Below are 27,349 nucleotides of genomic sequence, written 5' to 3'. Positions count from 1 at the left end.
CCTATTGTTCATTTGCTGAATTGAGGTTCGCCTGCCGTCAATACTTCACAGGATCTCTCTGATTTCAGCTAGGTATCCAGACCCATCCCTTTGGTTCAAGGTCTTCTACTGCTCCTGACCCTCCTCCAGGTTCTCTGTTCTGCAAGCTCTTCTCTGAAATATTTCCAACTGCATTTCTTCATCTGAATGTCCTCTTTTGGGGAGTGGGGGTCGGGGGGGGGGTTGTATAATTCGGTTGTGCTCTGCGTGTTAAACTAGCCCAACCAGAGCTGAACTGCAACCTTGCCTGCTGGTGGCATCCTCACTCTCCACAATCTTCCCTCTGCGGGCTTGATGAGTGCAGCTTGTGTGCCACTTCCTCTAAAGAATCTCTGATCCTCTTTGGATCGGCTTACAGTGCCCTATGTAGAGACCCTTTAATTGCCACTGTTTGAGAACATTGGTCTATTGTTTAGGGGTGTAATTGTGTTAATAAGGCCTCTATATGTACTAAAAAGACCTGTTCGAAAAGGATTTCTATGAATTATGGGAACGTTCCATGGTTCTATGAGACTGCTTTGTGATTTCTTTTGTTTTTAAGCATTGTTATTTAACTTTTTTACTTGCCTCTGTTTCATAATTAGTTTCAATGCACAATGTTTATAATAAAGAATATGTTTGTACAGTATCTAGTGTGTCCATTCACAGTGTGCCTAGTGTGATGATCAACACATTCACTTGTGGAGAGTTGCATTAAAATATATCATTCATATGTACACAAGGTCAGAAATCAACTTAGTTCAATTAATCAACACACTTGGGAAAACTTTGAGATACTTTTTAAAGGCCAATGCTTCAGTGGTAGTTGCTCACGGTTACAATTGTGAGTTTGACACTAATGACAGTTATACTGTATTATCGGTACGACAGCGCACTTGCGTTAAGACGAAGATGTACAGTAATTGTATTTAGTTAGCAAAACCACACTTTTAGGAAGGAAAAATGTTGGTTAGTCATACAGTAGCTGAGCGTTCTAGAGACACTTTCTTGGCAAACTAACTTTTTTAAAGTAAAATCCTTAACTCTATGCAAAAGTCTGTTTGGAGTGGATTCAACGTCTTAAAGCAGCATAACGGCGAAAGTTCCTTTAGGATACTTTTAGTGTCCAGGTAAAGATACTTGAATTAACACAATTATGCAGACCCTGCCAAAGGACTCATTAAAGGGACACACGCCGGCAGCTTGGGGTCAGAGGTACAGTGGACACGTCTTCCTGCACTCCAACGCTCTAGAGCGACTTCTTGGTTCAAGGTAAGCAATACTGTTTAGCCCACAGTACCTTAGGTTAGAAGAAATGCTTGTAGCTGGATTCTCCTCTGTGCAGCAGAAACCGACCCGGTCTCCCGATTCCTCAGTCTGGTGACAAAAGGAAGGACTCTGACTGGGATGTCTCAGCAGCAGTCTAGAGAGAGGAACCTTGGCATGGATTTCTTGGGTCTCCCTGGTCAGTCTGCCTTTTTCTCAGTACCAACAATGGACGGCTTTGGCCTGGTTGATCTTCTGCACTCTGGTGAGAGGGACTCTGATGAGTTGGATTGTGTCTCCGGAGGTTCACCTGGAGCTCAGCAAATACTTGGACGGATTCGGCCTCTCAAAGACGTTGCACTGCAAATGGGTTGGAGGTCTTGAGGTATTCACGGTCTGCAGCTCTGGCAAGACACAGCACCTCAGGAGATGGCTCAAATTGCAGTTCGCCTCAGGGCTGGTTGGTCCCACCAACCAAAGGAAAGGGGGTCACCCTCTTAGGAGCTCCTCTGTCGAGTGGATAACTGGTTCAGGGCAGCAGTTGTCTCTTCACAGTGAGGAGGGTCTGCAGGCATCTCTGGTCATCTTCTTCGGTTACTTCAGTTTCCAGTGGTTGACTTGCTTTTGACCCCCGGAACCTCGCTTTTCTATTCAGTTTCAACACACACTGCTCTGTAATCTCTCTGCAGTTTACAGAAAGGGGTGGGTGGCTGTCCAGTTGGGACAGCCAACCCTTCAGTGGGTACTGGCTCCATTCAGGCAGAAAAAGGGCAGGGGAGTGAATACTCCAACCCCCACTTCCTGCCTGCCCAGACACACTAGAGCCTAGGCTGGGACACCCAAGAGTTCTTGCCAAAAGTAAAACCCAGACATACACCTCCCCCTCCCAGAATGTTAGAAGGGCTAACAAAGAGCAACCACGATGTAAATGGTGAAAAAAGAAAGGAGCCACCATGTTTAGGTGACCCCATTGTCACAACAGAAACTGCAAATACAGTCTGCGGTCAAAAATTGCACATTAGTTGGTAGAACACGTGCACTGCCACCAGCCAGAACTATAGGGTTGTGTATGTGACTAAAAATTTACAGGAGCAGAGAGAAGGGGGATACTAGGTATCCTCTTAGCATTCCACATAAGGTGGGTTGTGCGAATCTCGTAGCATAAAGTTTTAGGACGGATACAAAGTAGCCCTCTATCCTTAGAACTCTAGTTAGTAAGGATGAAGAGAATCTCAAAGCTGAACCCAAAAGTTCCAAGCAACACTGCCTATAAGGGGGTGTGTGCTGCAAAATTTAAACACAGATGCCTTTAAAAGAGATCTGGAGGAAAGACACCATAGTAAAGGTAAAATGCAGATAAAGAGTTCCAAATGTCAGAGCAAATAATTGGTGGAAAAACGCTCCACTCAATCAAGATAGAAAAAAAGGTCCAAGTCCAGCAAAATTTGCTGGGGGTCTCACTAAGAGAGGGGATGAAGCATAACCATGATAAATATCCCAACAGGTGTCCTTTCTGTTTGTCTGCAAAGATCTTTTTTTCTGGTTGCTACTTTGGTTGGCTGCGTCACACCGTGAAAGTTGTACTTCGGTTGCTTCCTGGGGCGTTCAACTTAGTCCTGCCCTTACTTTAAATTCTGAATGTTTGATCTGATTGTCTTCTAACAACCCTTTTATCAGCTCATTTTTTTGGGGCTCAGTCAGCGGTAAAGCCACTGGATGACTGGCTTCTCTAGTTTTGCCTAAAGCCTACAGTCTCTTTTAGGAAATGTGATTATTGCTTTCAGTCCTTGTCACAAGGACAACAAACATTCAACTCGTACATTTAGTAACTAGGTAAGATGTTCATTGCCTCTGCCAACGGGCAGTTCTATATTCGTCTTACTCCTGTAGTTCAAAGGCATTCAACATGTGCTATGCCTGCTCCAGGAGCCTTATTAAGAAGGCTCTCTTCAGCCAAAATGTGTAGGGATGACACAGAGTCTGAATAACCTTTTGACCCACTGCTAATTGTTGATGGTGGCTCATGAGTCGAATGCTTTTGGTACTGCTCTGCTTGGTGCTAGTTACTTTTTTTTAAAAATAATTTATCTTATGGTAGTAGGTTTCTACATTGATTTATAGTTCATAAGGTTATGACAATATGTTCAAGTAGCGCTGCTTGGTAGATCCTCCAGACAGGACTTTGCCAATGAACGGGGAAGTTGGGGGGAAATGCTCCAATGTACTACTTGCAGATCATTTTCCTTAGTTCTACCATTTTCTCAGTCCTGCAGCCGGCCTTACCCTTTTTCGCAGTAATTGGGAGCACTGCTGTTGAATTGGATGAATGGTATGGATGACAGTATGTATACCGTGCCTCTTGCCAACACGCTCTTTTCAGGAGGAGAATAACTTTTGTTAGGGGGAGGGCAGTGGAGTTCCTGCCACCAGCACTTTAGGGGGAGGGCAGTGGAGTTCCTGCCACCAGCACTTTATGCCTGGTAGAAGGATGAGTAGGACTGCATGTAATGAATATTGCTGGTAGGCAATCCTGAGCATTCGCACTATAATCCCTCGTGATATTTCTCATTCTTTATATAGAGTCCTGTTCCCAGTCTCCCCTTTACACCATTGTATAGCATGGTTCTGGTCCCTCATTGCTGTTTTGCACTTGTCCGTCTGTCTTCCTCCTTATCCTGCACAGTATCTTTTCTATCTATACTAATCTGGCTTGCCATACCCCCTTTACAAAACACTTCTCTCTCATATAATAACTTCTGATGTTTACTTCACACAAACTTCTTTTCACCTATTTAATCTGCCAAAACGTCTTAAACTTGCTTGCTAGTTTTGCAACATTATTACAAAAGAGGCCTTAATGATGACCTGCCTTGAGTGATAAAGTGGAAAGTTCAGTATTTGAAGGGCTCACAAACTGTAAGACGGGCTTAAATATAGACCACACCAGCTCAGCCCTTCCACCAATTCTGCAGCTGAATACTACTAAATGGGTTAAGAACACCTATTATTAAATCAATTCAAAGCATGAGGGGTCAGGAATAAAACACTATATGAAAGTTGTTTTGTGCCCTACCTCTTTCCCTATTCTGTTTTGGACCGCGCTATTTATCTTTTCTCGTCTTCTGTGAATGTATTTATTATCTGTTACCTCTGCGTGCATCTCCTTCACTTTCTTTCATTGTACCAGCTTTCTGTCTCTTTCTTGATTTCTTATTCTTTTTCGTTCTATTTCCTGTTCTTCCTCATTGTTTTTGTTTTACCTCTTCCTTCCTCATGCTTCCGTCTTTGACTATGTAATTCATTAATTTCACTTTCAGTCTACTTCCTCAGCAGCTCCTCTTTAAGCCCTTTGCAGGCTAGTATCTTCCCTGGGTTAAGTGCAGTTTGTCCAGAGGATTCAGCTGCTGAGAGGAAAGTAATGGAAGTTTAGTTTCATACAATGCTGTAAAATTATGGGCAGTCTCGTCCTTAGGAAGTTGTAATGTAAAATCAAATACCTGCAAGCTTCATTTCTTATCTGCCATTCCCAGCTGTGGTTGTAGATATAGTGTCTTTTAGTTCTAACGGCCTTAATGTCAGCCCCGAGTAGCATTGCCCACCCCCAGAAGCAGCCCTACAGCAAGAGATGTCGCATGCCATAGACCCAGTTGGTAGATATGTGATTAAATTGTTGACGAAACGATAGCTGAATGCCTGATTATTTTTACATACCTCAGGTCAGTTGGTGATTTTTATTAATACACAAAACTGGACAAAAACCCACTAATTATACTATCTTTACTTGGGACTTCTCAGAACCATCCTCACCCTCCATATCTACCAATACGGAAATGGCATGCAGATCTACCTCAAGGTATCCTCCCTCAAAGACCTCCACAGGCTCAAGGCTTGCCTCACATTGACCCAGTCCTTGATGTTCAGTGTTTATCTAAAGTTCAACCCCTCCAAGAGTGAATTCCTCCTTCTGACCAACAACAGTAACATCCAGACCTGGCTCTCTGCTAGAAACCTGAGGCTTCACAACCAAGCTGGTCACCTGTGCCAAGTCCCTTGGGTTCAACATCGTCGGACACCGTGCGTTCAAACACACAGCAAGGAAGATCCAAACTGCTTAGTACCAACTTACACTCATGTGGAAAATCAAGCCCTTCATCCCGAAAACCGCTTCAGGTCCGCTGTCTTGGTCCTCTCCCACCTGGATGGTCGCAATGCCCTTTTGAAATGCCTTTCCGTCAACAACTGCCCTGGCATCCATGAGATGTCTCCTGCATGCTGCGGCAAAACTCCTCAAAGGATAAATTCGACCACATCATCCGACCCTCATCAAGTTGCCTTGGCTCCCTTTGCAAGCCGTATAATCTTCAAATGCTGTTGCATCATCTACAAGGCTGTCTCCCTGATGTTCCAAGCTACCTCATCGAGAAATTCTTAATCTCTTCAAGAATGCAATCCACCGGAAATGGGGAAATGTGCAGGCTTGAGCTCTGACGGTGCAGTAACGAAAGAACCGGAAGACTGCCTTCTGTCTATGCTCCAAGACTAGAAACTCCTCCCAGTCAACATCCGGCTTGCCCCATCACTTGTACAGTTCAGGAAAGAGCTAAAGACCTTACTCTTCAAGGAATGGATCCTCCCTAACACCTAGGTCCACACATTCTCCACTCCCCACCCTACCTGAGACTGGGTGATCTGTTCCCTGCTGCCTCCTCCCCAGTTACTTGTAGACCCCTTGCTGCCAATTGCCCACCTTCCCCTTTTGGCACACTGCTCCCTTGTTCTCTGCTTCTCTCACTGTGTACTTCTGCTATAATTGTGAAGTGTTCATTTGCTTCCCGAAACTAGGTGTGCGCTCAATTACCCTAATGGCAAGTAATAGTATTAATTGACATTAAGCTCCTGTTAAGCCTTCATCTATAGAAATAGGATGTCTGACGTGTAGGCAGTTTCATCCACAGAAAGTGCACTTGGATAGCAGTAACCCTTGTATTTAGTACTGTATGGCGGTTGAGCAATGACATACGTGTCCTGAGAAATGTGTGGTCTGAAGTTCTTGTTTAAGAGGTTATCTAGGAAAGTGTAAGGGATCTCCCTACAAGTCCCTACACAATCGGGTATGGACAATCTTAAAGTGGGGGCACACTCCTCTAGAGTAGTTGTTTCAAATCATATAGGTGCAACCTCGTCTTAAATCTATGTACTTCTAGACACTCCACAACATCAAAAGAATGAAACCAAACCTATGCTTAACACGCATCCTTAGCCTCCAGCCTAATCCCTAGGGGCTAAAACGCAAATGTTCAAATTCCTGGTCAACAGAAAAGTCAAAGTCCTTGTCTTAACAGAAAAGCAATCCGTTTTACTGACTCGGTCTGAACCTTCAGCTGGTGTTCCTGTTTCGAGACGACTCTAGGTGTCTCCAAAGCCAATCGCATCTCTGCCTTCTTTTCATGCTTCACTAGACTACCTTCTTTTCATTATTCACTAAACTCTTTAATTTCCAGGTTGTTCTATAAATGTCCAAATACATGCTCATTTATGTGTCTAATACAGCATACCCCAAAATTCCTGCTGGCCTTTGGCGAGCGATAACACTCTTTTAGCAAGTAAAAAATTGTGTGCATGTGGAGAACTGGAATTCATGTCAGGGAGCAAGTGACTAGGCTAGCAGCTTGCAACTTGACATTTTTATCTGTTATATGGTTTGTTTGAAATTACACCAGTGTTTTCAACTTTGCTAGTTGCGATGAACTGATCTGCAACTGTGAAACTTGGCGCAGAGATATTTTAATCCTGCTCACTTTCATTAGTTAATATTTTAGGAGATGAACAGGCAGAATCTGAGGAAGGCCCAAAATCTCAAGGTGTGCAAAGACCAGGGCTTCACGGGCGGTCAGACAACTTTCCCAATTCACACATTTTCTTCCATGCATTGAAAAATCACTGGTACAACAATTACTTTGGCGTGTGTGAGAAAACCGTGCAACTGAAGCATTTCAAAGGGAAGTGCTTTATGTAATTATAATTGGCACACTTTTTCTAACCAGGTTATTTCCATCTTGACCGAACGTTGGAGGATATAAGATTCCTTTTTGAGATAAGGTCTCAGACAGAAAGCAGCTGATTCTGCTGGTCAGAATAAAGAGTACACCATTAGCAATGCTGGTTTCAAAAAAGAAAATCTACAAAGTAAAAAAAACTTGACCGCCACATTCAATTGGCAAAGAGGAACAGAGAATGTCTTTGCACACCTTGAGATTTTGCAAAGCCAGGGTAGGGTGGGCCTTCCTCAGATTCTGCCTGTTCATCTCCCAAAATATTAACTAATGAAAGTGAGCAGGATTAAAATATCTCTGCGCCAAGTTTCACAGTCAAGACTGAGTTTATACTAAATTGCCCTGGATGCTGTTCGGCACCATGACGTCACCCGTTGGGGAACGCAGTGAAGTAATCCGCGCCTCACGCCCCGTACTCCCTGTGGTTACAGGATGGCCGGGAAGGGTCCAGGACAGCACATGGCGTTTAAAAATGGTAAAATCACTAAATGTTTGATATAATCAGGAAGTGAGCACCAATATGGCTAAATGTAATGGTGCTTGCAGCGTTGTATAGCCCCCCCCCCCCCATTTAGCCCAGGGATGGTTCCCCGTGAACAAACTCCCATAAAAGACCTAGCAGAGTCTCATATGGCTAGGTGCTGCCGTTATGTTGTGGTTGCAGACAAACGAGCCCTGGTTCTACAATTGCATATGTCGCAGTCATACATGCGCTTCAATTGGCAACATATGCCCAGTGTGACGGATTGCCATCGTATATGCATCACGAGGAAAAAGGAGGCCTTGCCACTGAATTCCTGACTACAGTGATCGATGCACATGCATACGAAACGGGTGCGCGTCCGCTGCTATGAGGAACAAGCAATGGCAATGCCAACAGTTTGGACTTTTGGAAAGGCACTTGCCAGGCAGAGCTGTAGCAGAATTAACTACCTGCTGTGGTAGAAGCAGAAACATGGTGCGAGTACCTGGGCATCTAAAAGCAGTGCCTGGCAAAAGCTTAAAACGTATGCACAAGCCAAACATTTTGGCCTTGTCAATGCTTGTGTTTGAGCAGGACCTCAGTGGCTTTGTCAATGCTGTTTTTAACAGGACTTCCGCGAAGGACATGCAGAGTGCTTATAAATCGGGTGCCTGAAGGGCTGAACAAATGAATTTTGTAATGGGAGCATCGCAAAGCGCACATTTAAAGCCCCATAACGAAAACATTATAGAAAGACTGGCACATGGTGGTAGTTGCTGGTATTTTCTTTAGACATTGTACTAATGAGTATTCTGGTGCAGCTTCAATGTTACAAGCAATTAACTCTCTACATGTCTGAAAACCATTTTAATACTGCTCTGAGCCTATCTTTCCCTTTCTCAGGTCAGTCTCTCGCTTTCTCTTTACAGACCATTAGCAACACCTTACATGAACAAATCCATCATTACTGACTACATAATGAATTTCTTTATGCATACACCATAGTACCAGCTATTCTCAATATAAGCTGCTGTAAAATACACCATCACACTTGCACACGTACGAATAATGTACCACCATTAGTATGTAAAACCTAATGCTTTTTGTCATATTTCAGTGGGTTTTTTGGACAGTAAATTGCACATTTTGGATGCCATTTTCCCCAAAACTTCCCGGAGGAGAACCCCCCTGGGAACTTTACGCACCACCAGCTGTCAAACTCACCGGCCGCCACTGCTCTCCACTATTGCCCCATTTTTCCCCATTCCCTAGTGCACGTTTGCTTTAGGTAACTTGTTATGTCACAAATCCAGACCTCTACTATTTGACTAGGTGTTTCTTGTATATATGAGTATTTTCAGTGAACAAAGCAATTCTCTCATTTTAATTCAGGCCGCTGCTTTGGTGGAGGAGGAAACCAGACGATATCGTCCAACCAAGAACTACCTGAGCTACTTGCCAACTCCAGACTACACTGCATTTGAAGTAATGACATTTTATTTTATTGTCCTGTGTCGTGCATTCTGCTTGCCTATACCCAGCTTCTAACCCAAGCTACCAGGTTGATTGTGTTGGTATGTTTTCTCTCTTTCATTTGTTTAAGGTGAGTGGCAGTCTGACTTTCAGGGGGGAGATATCAGGGATTTCTCTCTAATAGTGATAATGTTGTTGTGCAGTCCTGGCAACTCCTACAATGTGTGACAGACGTCCCCTGCCTAGCTCTTGCATTACAGAGCCGTCGAGGGGGAGAGGGGGGAACCTTGGATCTTGAGTTGCTGACCAAAATGCGAAGCTGCGCCCAGGGGCCCTGTGGGGAAAAATCAAGTGGCGTACTGGATGTTGACCCAACCAGTTTGCAGGGACTTGTGACAATAAGACTATATCTGCCCCTTTTTTGAGGAAGCTCCCAGTCTCTATTAACTCTTATGAAACACCCACAACCTTGTTGTTGAATTGGCCCCAAAAGGTAACGCATTCAGTGTTAGCGGAACCCCCAAGAACCAAGGGCAGGGCTGGTAGACCACTGATAAATCCTGCCTTGAATATGTTCGACCCACTAGGAAGTGTAGACACCCCAAACTATCCATGCAGACTAGTGAACCTAATTCATCAGAATTGGTGACTCCCTTTGTAGCAATCGCTACTGCATTCTTGATTCAATTAAAACATGTGCTTATTAATATAATATCTCTTTAAGTACGTAAGAAATCTTGTCAGATTTAATTCTTTCATTGGCATTCCTTATGCCTTCTTTAAAAAAAATCATTTGCAGAACCCAAGAAGCTGATGCATTTTGGACTTGAACAGTCCATCCTCAGGGCTGTTCCTGCTAATGAATATACTTTACATAACCGCAAACTTTGTGCTGGTAGCTGGAGTACTTGCTACAGTAGTGTGCCACATATGTGGCAGAAAAATTTCTCCAGATGATACCATGTTGTAGTTAACTCCGACCACTAGTATATTATGTCTTGGAAAGCCCAGACTCTTTGAAGTACATTGCTGTCTGTTGATTTGCTGCATAGCAGACAACATTAAGGCAACGTACCCTGAAAAACCTTTGATATCAAAAACCACCCCTTCAACCTCCCGCTGCCCTACCCCCTCCAAACTGTGGACATTGGTATTTGAGTTTGCCAGTGACCACGTTCGGCGCATGTGTAGAGACCATCCAATATAACAGACCGCCTACTTGAATGGTAGACCCTATTCCGAAGTAGTTGAGTGACCTGGTCTGTGGGAGAACTGCCCCAAATTCAAATTACACTAATCAGTTTGCACCATTAATGAAGTTAACCTGGATACGATTTAAGCAGAGAGCTACCTAAGGGTGGTATCTGTCCCCTATTTAAACCGCTAGTGTTGTGTTGTACTTGATGCTTTCTTGTTTTTATGTTTGTGTACTTATCTTTGTGGACCTTCTGTGTTCTTGTTGACTGTACATCGGACCAAGCGAGTTCCTCTTGACTCTAAGCCCAGCTGCTCAATCACTCTACCTTTTTGAGAGTCTTGTCAGTGGCTCAAGTGTAATTTTCTTTGGTTTCTCTGAACTCCTCACCAGGGCAGCACCAGTCGTTTGTTACTCCTCAATGCCTTCCTTTTTATTTTTTATAGTAACGTTTGGACTACATCTTAAACAAGCAAGTACTGTAAGGAACTCATGGTGGCAACAGTAAAGACAGACACAAGTGATCACAGTTCAAGGGTTTTTAACTGTATGCAGGTTGGAAAAACACCTAATTCTAAGATGGGAGCAAGTGTCGACCATCAAATGAAAATAAGGGTCAGTCCTTGGGGCGTTGTCAAAACCTATTGCCAAACATTACAACTAATCCAAAAAGGGTGTGGGATGGTTTTCAAGGAAAGAAAAGTGTTCTTAAATAATATGTCCGAATGCTGTACTTGGTTCTTCCTTCCCCATGTTTTGAGCATGGGCTAAGGTGGGATCTTGAAGCACAGTACACACTCGAGCTTCCCCAGCACGAGTTGACCGTTCCGTTCCAGCTTATCACGAGCCTCGATGGCCAAGTCTCATTTCTCTTGAGTCTCTTGCCTTCGAGGGCCTGACGTAAATAACAAACAAAAGTTCCTTCAACAAAAATGAACTTTTTTTTTTTTGTTTCTTGGTTTCACTTTGGGTGAGGATTTCTCACCCCTGGGTCCCGCTCTTCTGGGCGCTGACCCATCTTCCTCTCGATATCCGGTCCTTGGTGGTTGCGTCCCTTAGTTCTGAGGGCCTGATAGATTTTCAAATAATCAAAACTACAAAACACAAAATTCTTTTCTACGTCCTTCTCGGGTGAAGGATTCACCCCTGGATCGCCCTAGTTCGGGCACAGACCCCTCTGTGCTTTCAGCCTCTCTCCACCAGGTTCACTCTGGCTTCTCCTGGGTGATGGATTCACCCCTAGATCTCCCTCGTTCAGGCTTGGACCCTTCTCAAATGTTTGTCTTTTTAAACAGTTCCAGTGGACATCCCTCGGCCGGGTTCACTCTTGTCAACGCACTGTTTCTTGGGACTTTAGACTTGCCCCCTTCTTGTCCGAATCCCTCGGTTGGGTTCACACTTACCAACTTCACCTTTTACATTTACTTTCAATGTACGGGATTCACTTCCCTTGCTTTCTTTGTTGTTCGTAGATCAAAGGCTTTCAACTGTACCAGGATTTTGCTTGACCTCCTATATGACCACTTTGACATAGCTTGGCAGCTCTCCTACATCCTTTTGGTTTATGTAGTTTTACTGAGATGGGGGATCTACCAGAGTTTCTTTGGCGGAGCAGCCATCTGTTGCTGGTGCCCTTCTGCAGCTGGCCTTCCCTTTACAATTTTTACCTTTTTATTTTTTTTTAAATGTTTTTATTTTATCACTTTGCGACTTTCATTCACCTCAGTCCGGTTCTTATTGGCTCTCCCCCCAACTCACTGCCTGTGATGAACCACTTGGCTTGCCTTTTCACTGGAGTCAAAGCCGGTACCTCGGAAGCAGGAGACTCCCTCGCTCCGGCTTATCTTGGGCTATTGTCCTCGGTTTTACGTTCCCCTCAGCAGAGGGTTTGCAGGCTTTTGTCAAAAAGGGCAAGGTTGTATCTCTCCTCGTCAGCCTCTCTATATTTGCTGCCTTTCTCCTCTTGAACTGCCAGACCTGGATAGCTGTCTAGTTGTGCGGTCTGCCTTGCTCGTACTGTGCTCTCTTGCTCCACCTTTTAGCCCTGTTGGGAAGGGAAAGGGGCGTCGGGGGTGTGTGATTCTGTTCCATTGTCTGACTTTGCCTGACCCTTGTATTGGGGCATGTCAGTAAACCGCTCTGGTGTTGGTCTGTTCTCTGGTGTGGTGTTCGATGTCGGAAAGGGGGGGGGGTGGTTTTGAATGTCCTACGTTGTAGGATGGGGAAAAGGTGTTGAAAGAATGGGGATACTACGTCTCACCCGTTGGCTTCCCACTCCACGAGGACCCCCCCACCCCCTGCCAATCCAGATGGCCCACCCCCAGGAACTGGATCTGATGGCGATGGCCGTGTCCTGACCACCTGGATGCAAGATCCCTGGGGACTAGCCAGGGAGACACCAGGTTTCTCTCAGTACTCGGTCGGGAATTAATAGTGGGGTCTGCCTTTGGCTTCTAAGATTTAAGTGGTGTGATGACCTATTCAAGGAAATTCTCCAAATATGTTTTATATCGGCAAGATGTTTAATTAGGTTACATATAACTGATGAATTATGAATTTCTTTAAACAGTGACAGACCTTTTAAGTATGTGATTGAATGGGAACACATTGATTTTTCATTATTTTTCTTATTTAATTGAAAAGGACGATATTGTCTTAACATAAACATTATGCAACTTCATCTTTGCTGTTTGTTTCACATATTTCTACGTACTGCAGACCACGATCATGAGGAATGAATTTGAAAGACTTGCAGCTCGGCAGCCGCTGGAACTTCTCAGCATGAAACGGTGAGTTTTGCTCCGGCACAAACTGCAATTGCGCAAAGAATGAAAGTTTGATGTGTTTACCTCTTTCGCTTATGATGCCCTAATTATAGTATAGCCAATATGATGGACAGTGTAAGGAGTTCAGTAGAAGCTGGAACAATTGTGTACTTTACCGGTTTAAAAGCAGAGGCGGTTCATCTTCAGCAAGTTGCACATAAATATTGAAAGGGACACACTAGACCTATTGGAACACTATGTCATGGCATTAGGTTTCTCTCAAGCGTCTTCTGATTTTTGAACCTCAAAGTAATATTTAATTTAGGAATTTGGCGTTGCTAGACTGGGAGTCTCCGACAGGGTTAAATAGCAAAGAGGAAACCTCCTTGCAAGTATCGAGCACACTAAACTACAAAGTAATATATATCAGAATTTTCGGGACTGAGTACTAAATTGGTAATGGAGAACCTTGCTTAAAAAAGCACTCTGAAGTGGCCAAACAGATGTATAGAGGGCTCCCAAAAGTGAATAAGCCCCAGTGTATGGATCTGCTTAGTTGAGTGGTAGCTACCAAAAGTAAACTCTTCAATAGTTTCCTTCAAATGAGCAGAACCTGAGCTCTTAGTTTAATTTGATATTCTTTTGGGGTGCACAGTTCAGCAAAAGCCGGTCACTCTACATATCTTTTTAATTTGTATTTCAGCATCCATGGCTGCACTTTCAGGTCTCTCTGGGTACAGCTATAGATTGTCAGCATATCTACTACCATTCTACTATTAAACTTAATCTTTCTTGAGTGAAACTAGCACAGAGGCTAGCAAGCCTCTCAGTTGCCAGACTCCTTAAACTCTCCCACGCTGCAACTGTTTGATCGAATTCCTCCTTGCATTACTTTTAGGACAGTTTTTCAACTAAGGGCTTCATAAAAGCATACATCTGAGACACTACGTAAGCTCCACTATTAGTATAAGGCTGTACTACCTGACAATGTTGGTAGCATTGAAAGGGGCCCCTAGGGGTCCCTAACGTCTATGGAAACCAGGCGAGTCACCACACACGATAGATACGCCAGACACGAGGTTGTATTCCCAAAGCTAGGGTTTATTGCAAAGCAAAAGTCTCAGTTGGCCAACTCGGTCTCACGCCCCGCGACGTGTATCTCTAGACGTCAAGGGACGCAAGAGAGTGAATTACGTACATCAGTTACATATATCAAACAATCAGCTATGACATGTTTAACACCCCCCCTTATTGGGTTTCTTTGAACTTGGTGTGATGATGGACATTTTCGACAACTATGACACCTTCAAACATCTATTCTAGTAACAATTTGCAATTTGTGAGTTCGGACGCATCTTTCAGTTGTTGAACAGAACACAGCGCTTCTGTTCTTGGAAGCGAGCTACATACGGGGGGGGGGGAGTTGCATTCCAGACCTTGCTATCTATGAGGTGCTATTCGTGTCCTGGGAGCCGACACGCTCTAACGGGGCTCAGCAAAGGGGGCCGTAAGAAGAGCATAATTCAAGCCTTTAGCTGCTTTATTGTAACATATTCTACAATATAACGAGACTGGCTGGCAGCTGCGAAATGATTAAATACCCTGCAGCTCTGCTCCAAGGCTACATTCGGGAGGGAGCCGGGCATTCTTCCTGGCGCTGCCTACGTTGTGTTTCAACGAACTCTTGTTATCCTCGCGGCCCTGCGGCCTTGTCCTTTTACGTGCAGACAACGTTTTACAGTCGAGCAGTGTAAGTAGAAAATAGCAATAAGAACAGAAAGCAATGAGCAATGGCTAGAAAACAAAATGGCGATTCTTGTTACATCAAAATGGCCGTTCATTGGCAAACTCGAAAACCTATATTCTGTCATATCGTGCATGATACAGTTGGCCCACGGCCATCAACATAAGTTTGCGGTCACACAGTAGAGGTATCCATTTTTCTAGACTGACAAACCCTCCTTTGGCCATATGCCAAACGTCTCATCTATTTATTGAAACCACCTCTAGTGATGAGTCTGAAGTACTTATGTCTGAATTTTTCATGCTATCATAAACATCATCGTCTTCATCAATATCTATTGCCATCAACTCTTTTACTGTTTTCATCTCATTTGTGTCTTGGTCAGCTCGACCATGAGGTTGTTTTTTCTTTGTCGTCATATGCATACATCCCTCAGTTACCTCCAGCGCAAACTATTGGTAGGCAATGTATGCAACAACAGCACGTTGGGAATATTAATATCGAAATCAACTTCCATCCCCAAGAACGCAGTATTCCCCAAAACCAAGACCCTATTCCCCAGCTTCCTTCTTCAGTAGGGAGTTCGGAGCTTAGGACATGCATTTTCTTTGTCGCTTCAAAGATCATAGGGGAATAGTCATTGACATATACACAACACGCTGATCCCACTATTTTGCAAATTCCCCCACGATCAACCAGGATTACATCGAGAGCCATTCTATTTTGCAGCGTCATTAACCTGATTCCTCTTTCTTCTAGCGTCATGTTACATAGTATATCTGTCATTGTGTTTATGGTATTTTTTAGTATTTTGGACAGCTGCCTTATATTATAGGAGTTCACTATCTGCCCTAAGAATGGAATGAATGATTTTGCTACATCAGTTGCTATCAAAACACCCTCATCAGTCCTTTTGACTCTAGTTCTGGATAGTCTGGCCATGTCTGCTGTTTCTAAGAGGAATCCTCCTGGGAACAGTATACCTAGGTAACAAATACCTCCCCAGTTTCTGGGCAACCAAGGATATGCTTTCTCTCCACATATAAAATAAACTGGATCACCCACATATACTGGTTCTATTTCACATTTTAATACCACTGTATTCATGCATCCAGTATATGTTCGGACTGAAAAAGAGCCTTTCTTTTTTAGACAAAAAGGGACAGTTCTTGGGCTATAATTCACTGTGTAAGATGGCGAGGGGTTGCATCTTTGTCCCCTTCTGTTCTTACACAAAACGTCATTACAGATGTCTTTTCTGGTGGGGACAATCTATCTCGTCTATTTTGTCGTGTTATCTTTCGCGTACTTTTTCTCGTGGGCTCTGGGGCCATTACTTGTGCTTTATGGAATATGGAACAACCCACAGGCTTCATTATTATCTCCTCAAACTCATTCATGTTGATTCTGTCTAATTGACCCGTACTACTCTCATTCCATTTCCCATAGAACATTGCACCTAAAGATGCACTACATGCAGAACTTAATGGTAATGGCTGTACATACCACCCTATTCCTTTCCCAGCATGCTGTGGTAAATGGGCACATACCCAGCAATTTGTTTTCTTCAGAATTGTATGCGTCATGTTCATGATTAATAACGTGTTATTCCTGAAACCTTCCCTGTGTCTTTCTTCCATTGGGTGCAGGGTATAAGTAATCACCTGAACCGGGCTTTCAGTAGTGGATATATTAACTATTGGTAAAAACATTTCTAATGGGTGTATCGATTCCACATACCATAATATTAAGGCTGTCGTTATTGGTGCTAACCCGCTCATAAAGCACATAATTGTCAGTGCCAGCATACAATTCGTTTTACCATGCGTTTTTCGTAAGCTTACAGTCTTTATAATTGACTCATTCTCAGCAGTGGTGTAGGAGGGGGCTGGAGCCGGTCCCAACATGTTTCTCATCATCCTTCTTCCTTATTACAGTTCGTCGTGGATATCTCTCTTCGTCGCGCTTGCTCCGATGTCAATAAGTTCAAAGGATCTGTCAGTCAGTTCTGCCAGTCTTTTATAGCCTGGATTTGCTTATTTATTCTTAGGCAAGACCACTTGTCCTTTCTCATACTGCTCAGAGGACTGTTGATCAGTTATCTTTTCCCTTAGTACCATGTGCGCCCAGCTTGTCCGTTCTGGTTCCTGACACATGTACTTTTTATGATCGCACCGAGGAGCCGCGAGTCTTGAATTGTCCGACTTGCACAATTCTCACGCTTCTCTCATCTACACCTCTAGTTCCTTCTCCGTCCATGAGCAGAACCAGAGGTTAACATAAACGCCAAAGAACTGTGGATCACTTTGTCTTTCGAGGCCGCAAATTGTATCGCCTCACTCCTGGTATCGTATGATCCGTGAACAGTGCCGGTGCACTTCCAGATTCAGGCTCAAAGTCAGCCTGTGGCGCTACTGCAGGTGCTGGTGTGCGCCGCGCCAGTGTTGCAGATTTGGTCTTTGGCGTGCTGGTGGGCGCCAAAGGGGTACCCGGTTTGTTTCTGCTGGTATTTGCAAGGCAGATTTCGTGTTGGCCAACAGTGATGTCGATTCTGCTGGGCAACGTTGGGGCACTCTTTGCCCTTCCCCCTTTTTGGCAATCGTCTCAGGCTTTGTTTCGAGTTTCACTTCTCGTTTTGGCAGATTTGGTGGCTGCTTACTGGCGGTGTCCAGTCATTTGGTCGACTGAAAACTGGTCGACTGCAATTTGGTCGACGCAATTTGGTCGAAAACCAAATGGTCGAATTTATTTTTTATTTATATATTTATTTTTCGGGTTTTTAGAGAAAAAAAGGAGGTTGGGGGGGACCCCCCCAAAAAAATAAAAAAAAGGGTTAAAAAAAAAAAAAAATTCGACCATTTGGTTTTCGACCAAATTGGTTCGACCATTTGTCTGGTCGACCAATTTTTTTCGACCAAATGTCTGGTAACCCTTACTGGCAACAGTTTCTTCCGTTTCTGGGACCGCTGTCTCCTTCCGGTCATCTGGGTCAGGCAAGTCTTTCAGTGAAGTTGGAATCTTTTTGGCATGGGTGGCATGGATCCACGACTTCCGTCCATCCACCCGTATCGCCGTCTGCGTCGCCAAGAGTACTTGATCGGGCCCACGCCACCTGGGTGCTAACGATGACTTTCTTTCAAAATTCTTTAGCAGCACCCAGTCTCCTGGCTCCAGCGCGTACCCCGGACCGGTGTATCTCACTGTTAATGATGCCTGCACCTGCTGATGAATCAAACACAATTTCTGCATTAAAAGGCCACAATAAGTACTAAGCACAGGATGTTCTACCTCACTAAGTCGTTTTGGCTGTGCTGCGCACCATACATTTGCCAGCCTCCCCATTACGATTCCGTACGGGGAGAGCCCAGTTTTAGCCTGTACAGACGTACGCATGCTTAATAGTGCTATTGGTAATTCATCCACCCAACTCAACTTGCTTCCTGCACATATTTTACTGATTTTTGATTTGAGAATCCCGTTGTGCCTCTCCACAAGACCGGCTGAACTCGGATGCCTTGAACTAGGGAATCTCTTATCGATCTGAAGACCCGCACATATCTGTAACACCACTGCACCAACAAAATGTGGAAATGTGGGCCATTATCAGACCATAAGACACGAGGCAAGCCAAATCTGGGAAAGTGTTCCTTAAGCATTACTTTTGCCGTGCCCATTGCTGTGCAGTCCTTCAAGGGATATGCCTCCACCCACTTACTGAATGCACAGATCACCACTAAGACGTATTTTAAGTTTTGGCATCTCTCCATCTCTATGAAATCAAAATGGATCACCTTAAATGGCAGAGGGCGGGCCAAAACTGCCTATTGGAGTCACTGTTCCCTTTCCTACATTGTGTTGCAAACACGTGATGCAGTTCTGCACCAACCTCTCTGCATTCTTTTTTATGTTTACATTCTACCATACTGTAGATGGGTGCTGTATTATCTTTTTCGCACAGATGTGGGTAGGGCTGTGGGCCATTGTGACCATTGCAGTCACATAGGAATTTGGCAACATCCAGTTTCTAGTTCCCTTGTCCACCCAACAACCTTCAGATCTAACTCAGCAGAGCCCTCTGCCCACCCTTGTATTTCATCGGCCGTAGCTTCTGCCTGCATTTCTTTGAAAGTGGCAACTCCATTTTCTATCATACAGGGTACTTCCTCAGTCTGAACCGTCATCATTTTGGTATTTCAATCAGTGGCAAGTTTGTTTCGCAATTCTGTCTGCAAACGCGTTTCCCTCTCCTACTTTGCATGTTACCTTTTTGTGTGCCTCGCATTTCACTATTGCCAGGCGCTTTGGAAGCGCGAGTGCAGACAGCAATCGTACAAAGGGCCATGTTGAATTCTGGCACCATGTGATGTCAAGAAACCTCTCTCAGGCCAGAGTCGACCAAAGTTATGAACCACCCCAAAAGCGTACTGCTATCAGTATATATATTAACATTCAAATTTTCAGTAATCTCGCAGGCTCTGGTTAATCCTATTATCTCTGCGGCTTGTGCCAAATTGTAGGGGATTCTTTTGCTTTCTACAACGCTCTCTAGGGTAGTGATAGCATATGCGGCAGTTGTCGTGCCATCTGGTAATTTAAAACATGAGCCGTCGCAAAATAGCTCCATCTGGCTCTTTCTGTGCGGTATCACTTAAATCAACTCTCCCCTTGGTTTCTTCCTCAGTGACCATTATGCAGTCGTGGGGGGGGGGGGTGATTCATCCTCCCCAATTTCTTTTATGGGTAGTGGCATTAATTCTGCAGGATTCAAAGCGCTGCACCTCATAATTTGGATATGGGGCGCAAACAAGATAATCTCATATCTTGTCAGTCTAGCAGAGGTGAGGTGTTGCGTCTGTGTCCTATTTAATAGAACGTCTATGGCATGTGGCACCATCAGAATTAAAGTGTGTCCCAATACCATCCCTTCCGTTTGTTTCACTGACGCAGCAGCCGCCGCGACAGATCGCAAACATCGTGGTAGTGCGCGCGCTACAGGGTCCAGCGCAGAAGAAAAATAGCCGCATGGCCTATTTTTTCCACCTTGTTCCTGTGTCAAAAACGCCAATGCACATCCTTCACTTTCACACACAAACAGTCTAAAAACCTTCTCATAATTCAGCGTGCCCAAAACTGTAGCTGAGCATAATGCAGTTTTCAATTGATCAAATGCTTTCTGACATTACTCATCCCACTGTAACGGCATAACCGCCTCTTTTTTAGTCAAATTCACCATCGGTTTCACAATTAACGCAAAATTACCAATCCATTGTCGGCAATATAAACCATGCCTGTTATGGCTCTGACTCCTTTTTGTGTCTTTGGAATAGGCATACAAGTATGCGTTCTGGCGTTAGCCTTCTCCCTTCTTTCTAAAGTAGGTAGCCCAAATAGGCCACCTCCTTTCGATTATATTGAAATTTCTTCAAACTAGCTTTATGGCCATGTGCCGCTAGGTGTGATTAGTAGTAATACAGTGCTTTCTTTACGAATCTCCTCTGTGTCTGCAGCTAATAATAGATCGTCTATGTATTGCAAGAGTACACAACCCACTGGTAATTCTAGCATGTCTAGCTGCTCTTTTAGTGCTCTACTGTAAATACTCTGACTTTCTGTGTAACTTTGCGGAATCCGCGTGAATGTAAATGATCGTCCTAATGTGAACGCAAACAAATATCTGCTGTCCTTGTCCACTGGAATGCTGAAGAACGCGTTTTTCAAATCCACTACACTAAAATATTCTGCTGAAACAGGTATCATTGTCAATATTGTAGTGACATCTGGCACTAAAGGAAATTGTGGATCTACTACCTTGTTTAATGCACGCAAATCAATTATAAAACAGTATGGTACTTCATTGCCTCCTTTTTTATAAACTGGAAGAATCGGGCTGTTACATGTACTGCCTGTAATTTCTTCAATTGCCCCTAATTCACCAAATCTGTAACAATACTCCAATCCTTTCTCACCTTCAGCAAAAATTCTAGATTGGGGAATTCGCACTAGGGTAACACCTTCTTTCAAAATGATCTTTACTGGCTCTATTTTCAAGCATCCTACATCGTTGTCATGCATTGCCCATATACAGGTTGGCACTTTACATAGTTCTCCTGGTAAAGTTTCGGACATGAATTCTGACACACGGGCATCGTCTGCCGTGCAATGTATAACGGAACCTAATTTTTTCAACAAATTTAATCCCAACAAGTTCTCCCCACAATTTTCTGTTAAAAGGAAAGGACAATGTTCAGTGACTGGTCCTATAGTAACTGGGACTGGTTTGGACACTGGGTTTATGACTGGTGTACCTGCGAACCCTACGGAAACATTCTTTTGCCCTTAAAGTGGTATATCCGGAACCAAGTGGTGGTCTATTGAACACTTCTGCGCTCCTGTGTCTACAAGAAAGCCGGGCTCCTCATTCCTGACTCTCATTTCTACGTAGGGTCCTCTCTGATTCACGGGAATAGACACTGGTTCCAACCCCTGTCCTGGGCTGTCCTATTGGGGAAATAACACATCATCCGATGTGTAATCATTGCTGTTACTATAATACGTGTTTGGCTGTGTATCAAAAACTTTCCCATTTTTTTCCTCTATTTCCCCCACCCTGGTTTCCATAATGTTGGTTTTGCTGTCCCTGGCTCTTATTAGGGGCATTTTGGTTTTGGGCTTGGTTTTGATTACCTCCGTTATTGTGGTGCTGCTGCATACTATTCCCATTTGGTCCATTCGCTCCTTGGTGTCCTCTATGCTGTCTCCTCTGACCAGACCCATTTCTATTCTGCAGATGCGGACATTGCGCTCGCCAATGTCCTTCCTCCTTAAAATACGCACACTGATTTGGTCCCACTGTTCCTCCATGCATATTCGAATTACTCCTTCCTTGTGCATTCCCTCTCCCTCTATTGTGTCCTACTACTTGCTGCAGTAGTACCTGTGTTTTCAATGGGCATTCTTTCAAGTCTGCCCCCATCTGTTTTAGCAACGATGATTCGTCCAGCATTTCCTTCTGCCCCGGTGATGGTAACTGCTGCCGTTTATCATGTGCCCCCTTTTTCCCCTTCCGATGTCTCCCGATATCCTTATCCCTGTACCCAGGTGTAGTAAACATTTCGGCATAATCATTATCTAATTCATCTTTAAGTTCAAAAAGTCCATATACATGTTCTCACTTCTTCATCCCCCTCCCTACAGCGTGCTAATGCATTCAAATCTAACAATCGCTGCGGTGGTAATTTCCCAATTAACTGTTTCCATTTCTCCACCAAATATTCACCCATGCATTCCAGCACTACCTGTCTTTCGTTGCTTCTTCGGAAGTCATACATCGAAGCCAATGCTGCCGTCCCATCATTCCCGTCTATATACATCTCTGCCTGTTGCTGCAATTCCGCCTTCCTTTCTTTGCTGATCGTGCTGCAAGTTACCCTCGTGCATCCCCGTTGTTCAGTCCCGCCTCTTCCCCCCCGTGGTTTCAACTTCAACGCTGGAGGAACGGACGGTACAGAGTCTGTCTAAGGCGGGAGGTGCGGATGGGACAATGGGAACAGGGAGTGTCTGTTGTGGGCCTGTTTGGCTAATAATAAGTGTTACGTGCGCGGTCTGTGGCTGTGGGAGGGCTTGAGCTAAGGGCCGGGTTTGGGCAATAGCTACTGACGTGTCTGGCCTCACTTTTGATCTTGGGCCTTGTTTTGTATGGGTCAGTATGTTTCAATTCATCTGCTATGTGTCATTCTCGTTGTGGATATATTTTTTCAATATTCAACTGGTCACGCCTACCTGCCCTTCTTAGACTCTCAGTCCACTCCTCCTCTTGTTTCTCTTCTGCTACCTCACCTTTCGATTTATGCCTGCGTGCATGCTTCGCTCTACTTCTAAATCGGAGCATTGCTTCCCTTCTCCAGTCTTTAAGTCTCAAATGCTGCAGGACGCGCTTTCTTTCTTATCAACACCCTTTCCAAGTTATCTATTCTCGCTATCTCAAAACTACTATTAAGCGGCCACTGATGGTCTTGTTGCTTTCTGGTTTGCCTGTGCCAAGTCTCACAGAATATTATCGCACCCACTCCATACTTCACATACATCTCATACGCTGGCGTTTCCCCAGGTGGTACAATTTTGTCATTTTCCAAAGATGGTCTACCACAACGGAAAAACCCCGCTAGGGTGGACAATACCCCAGGCATGTTTCAACCTTCCCCCCTGGTTAATCAACCTTACCTAGGGTCGTTTGATTTTGCAAAGTCAACTCTCAACCAATATCAGGATTACTTTGAATCGGGGGAATGACTCACCTGATAAATCAAGTCGTCTGTATACCGACGCACCAAATGACGTCGTGTCTGCGTTTCTTGGCTTCCGCCTCGTTTCGGGACCCTCGCCTCCTTGTTCTCCAGCCAGGCACATCTATCAGGGATCAGATGTGTGCAGATCTGCAAAGGAGTCTCTCCATTTCTACAGGGCGCCCTGAACACCTCTTGATCCCGGCTCGATTATCCCGTCCTCGCCGTTCTCCGCCTTACTCAATTACGTTATGCGATGGAACAAGTGGGGGAGGGTCCCCTTCGGGTCCCTAACGTCTATGGAAACAAGGCGAGTCACCACGATGGAACAAGTGGGGGAGGGTCCCTATTCGGGCGCCATCTTGAAAGGTGCCCCTTCGGGTCCCTAACGTCTATGGAAACAAGGCGAGTCACCACACACGATAGATACGCCAGACACGAGGTTGTATTCCCAAAGCTAGGCTTTATTGCAAAGCAAAAGTCTCAGTTGGCCAACTCAGTCTCACGCCCCGCGATGTGTATCTCTAGACCTCGAGGGACGCAAGAGAGTGAATTACGTACATCAGTTACATATATACAAAATGCATATCAATCAGCTATGACCTGTTTAACACCCGCCCCCCCCCCATTATTGGGTTTGTTTGAACTTGGTGTGATAATGGACATTTTCGACAACTATGACACCTTCAAACATCTATTCTAGTAACCAATTTGCGAGTTTGGAGGCATCTTTCAGTTGTTGAACAGAACACAGCGCTTCTGTTCTTGGAAGCGAGCTACATATACGGGGGGGGGGAGAGTTGCATTCCAGACGTTGCTATCTATGAGGTGCAATTTGTGTCCTCGGAGCCGAAACGCTCTAACGGGGCTCAGCAAAGGGGGGGCCATAAGAAGAGCATAATTCAAGCCTTTAGCTGCTTTATTCTAACATATTCTACCATATAACGAGATTGGCTGGCAGATGTGAAATGATTAAATGCCCTGCAGCTCTGCTTCAAGGCTACATTCGGGAGGGAGCCGGGCATTCTTCCTGGCGCTGCCTACGTTGTGTTTCAACAAACTCTTGTTATCCTCGCGGCCCTGCAGCCTTGTCCTTTTACGTGCAGACAACAATGTTTTACAGTCGAGCAGTGTAAGCGGAAAATGAACTGCGAAGCAATAAGAACAGAAAGCAATGAGCAATGGTTAGAAAACAAAATGGCGATTCTTGTTACATCAAAATGGTCATTCATTGGCAAACTCGAAAACCTATATTCTGTCATATCGTGCATGAGACGGTTGGCCTAGGGCCATCAACATACGTTTGCGGTCACACAGTAGAGGTATCCATTGTTCTAGACTGACAGCATGGACAGAGCAGGCAGGCTCATCTTGGTACAAAGACATTGAAGCATACATATGGTCCAAAGAAATAAGAAAAAACTATGGGCCTCATTACGAGGTTGGTGGTAACCCGCTGTTGCCACCCGCGGATTGCCGCCAAAAACGCAATCTCCGAAACACTGAATCCGCTCCCTTGCTTCCTTGTGCCACTGGGACATTACAAGCCCGGCGTAGCCGGGAAGTCAGGCGGCAGATTCTGTAACTCCCCATTCCTGTGGAATCCCATAGGACTCAATGGGTGTGGGGAGACGCAAGCACCGGACTGCCACACTCGGAATGAGGCCCATGTATTGTAAAAATAAATGGTATATTTAAATACAAGTAGGCCAAGAAGAATCTTGCTAAATAAGTACTATCACAGTATGTATAAAGACAATTATAAAAAACTCAATACTTGAGGTAATAACCTTGGGTTGTAGCTCTTAAGAATAGCAGTCAGCAGTTAAAGGTTAGGTAAACCTATAACACATTAATAATGCAATCAGCTATTCTTGGGGAGTACAACCAGGTTACATATACTTTTTGAATACAGTCCGTAATTCAAGGGTAGTAGACCCTGTCAATCATGAAGTGGCACTCCCTTAAGAAATCGCTTAATAAACAACTCCGTTTCCAAGTATACTCCTTGTAACATTACTTTTTAGAATTCAGTTACGAGTTAGTAGAACAACTAGTATACTGTCTTTAGAGGCCTTAGGCTACTCAATGCAAGTATTACCACACAATAACTATTTCTGAATGCATTCAGCAATTTAAGGAGAATAAAGCCCAATTATACTTTAAGAAAGACCAACAGTGTTTCAAGGTAAATAATTGACCCTGTGACTATATTGGAAAGTCTCTAAGCAGTTTCAGGGGAGGCACAGCCCAGTGTTATACGTTTTAGAAGAGCAGCAGGTAAGTAACCACATAACTTTCTGAATAGTGGAACACAAATTCTTGGAACAGTGTGAACCTCCAACTATATTTAGGATAACCTTCAGTTATACCAGGTGAGTAAGACCTAAATTTGTAATAAATGAGAACAGTTCCTTTTCAGATCAGTGACACACGGTATTCGGTCAAATTCGCTTTTTTTAAAAAGCGAAAGGAAAAATACTATTTAGAAAGACCGCACAGAGCGGTCTTTCGAAATCAACCTGTCAACCCCTGCAACGCTTGTGAATGCGTGCAGGGGCTGACGGGCACACCAGGACCCAGAAGCCGCCAAGATGGAGAATGGGTTAGTACGTGTTTTGTTATTTTATTTTTGTGTTGGATGTACATGTTTGTGTAATGGGGGAGTCTTGGGAGGAAGGCACCAGGGGCTGAGGTAAGGGGATCTGGTGGGTGAAACTCCCCATGTTTTTCTCAAATGGAGCGGCGGTGGGGTGCAAAGAAATGCCCTTTTTCTATTTTTGTAGGCCGATTAAAATCCGGCAAGAAAAATCGTCCTTTGTGGTTAGGCGACCTACAAAAATCAAAGAAATGACGGAACAGTGAAACACAGATTAAAGTAAGCAATAACTCCGTACATTATTTTATGATTGCATAGCAGACCAAGATCAGCAAAATCCACAGCACGCTTATTCAGAATAGCACACAGCTATGGCAGACGTATTCTAGACAGGCTATAAAGCAATTTGGGGGAAGTAAAACCCAGTTGGTGAACTTACACTTACTCTGAAAGAAATAACCCAGTGAAGCCTATAGTATTAATTTTGAGAACAGGATGAACCAAATTACAGGTAAGTAAATTAACCCCATATACTTTTAGGAATGGCAGAACACATTCTAAGTTAAGAACTTTTGCTCATGTTTCTGAGGGACACTTACCAATACAACTGTACGTCATTAAAAGACCTTCAACACTTGATACAGTTGACACATCTCGCGCCTTGAAACACTTGTATATAGGCGCACTAAAAATAATATATCCTGTCCGTTCAAGGCAAAGGCCTGAACTTGTAAGTCCTTGCCTAATCTTGAAGCATGAGTTTACTGAGTGACAGAAAATGAACCCTAGTGGTCTAGAGGCCAGCTTTTGGCAGGGTCAGTATAGGCACTAAATGTTGAAGTAGTTGCTGAGGAAAGCTCTTCAAACAAGTACTTAGTTCACTTAAGAGTTGCAGAAAGGGTTCAGGGACTTCAGAGAAGACGCCCCAGAGGAATTCCAGTATTGGGCCTGAGTAAACTGGATGAGCCCACACAGTACCTCAAGAGAAGTGTTTGCTGCCGGTCGTCTTCAGGATCTGCAGCCCAAAACCCAGTCCTTGAATTCCTTGTCGTGGTGCCTGAAGATGGGATACTGGAAGGGAATTTGCAGTAGGGATAAACTGGGAAGACTTCAGGCAAGAGTTTATTCGAGGCTGGTTGCAGCTCTGTGGCTTTGGTGCCCTTTTTTCAGGAGCCAGAAGAAACCAGAGTATCGCTGGTCAGATTCTCATCACTTATTGGGTACTACACTCTGGTGAGGGGACTTCAAGGATTTAAATCAAGTCTCCGAAGATCCAGCAGGATGCCACTAAGTTCCGAATTCTGAATCTCGCTGGAAGACTGTGCACTGCTCAATGGCTCGAGGTCCCAGGATATTTGGATATTGCAGCCCTGCAAGGTCATATCATGTTGTGGGATGGCTCAAAATGCAGGTCGTCTTGAGACTAGTGGATCTCGCCATCCTCTGGGTAGAAGTAGTCTCGTTCGGGACTCCACCCTACCCCCACCCCCT

At 44.3% G+C, this 27,349-nt stretch overlaps 1 protein-coding gene across 1 annotated transcript in view; it reads left to right on the top strand.

Annotated features, from left to right (window-relative positions):
* BCAS2 (BCAS2 pre-mRNA processing factor) overlaps nucleotides 1-27,349 on the top strand; it is an 82,387-nt gene that overhangs the window by 25,935 nt on the left and 29,103 nt on the right. Inside the window, exons 2-3 of the mRNA XM_069633395.1 lie at nucleotides 9,193-9,285; nucleotides 13,187-13,257. Coding sequence (XP_069489496.1) covers nucleotides 9,193-9,285; nucleotides 13,187-13,257 — 164 coding nt within the window. The remainder of the gene's footprint in view (nucleotides 1-9,192; nucleotides 9,286-13,186; nucleotides 13,258-27,349) is intronic.

The sequence above is a fragment of the Ambystoma mexicanum genome, chromosome 13 (assembly GCF_040938575.1).
Source record: "Ambystoma mexicanum isolate Mex_15411 chromosome 13, UKY_AmexF1_1, whole genome shotgun sequence".
Classification (NCBI taxonomy): domain Eukaryota; kingdom Metazoa; phylum Chordata; class Amphibia; order Caudata; family Ambystomatidae; genus Ambystoma; species Ambystoma mexicanum.
This window is presented reverse-complemented; position numbering and strand designations above follow the sequence as displayed.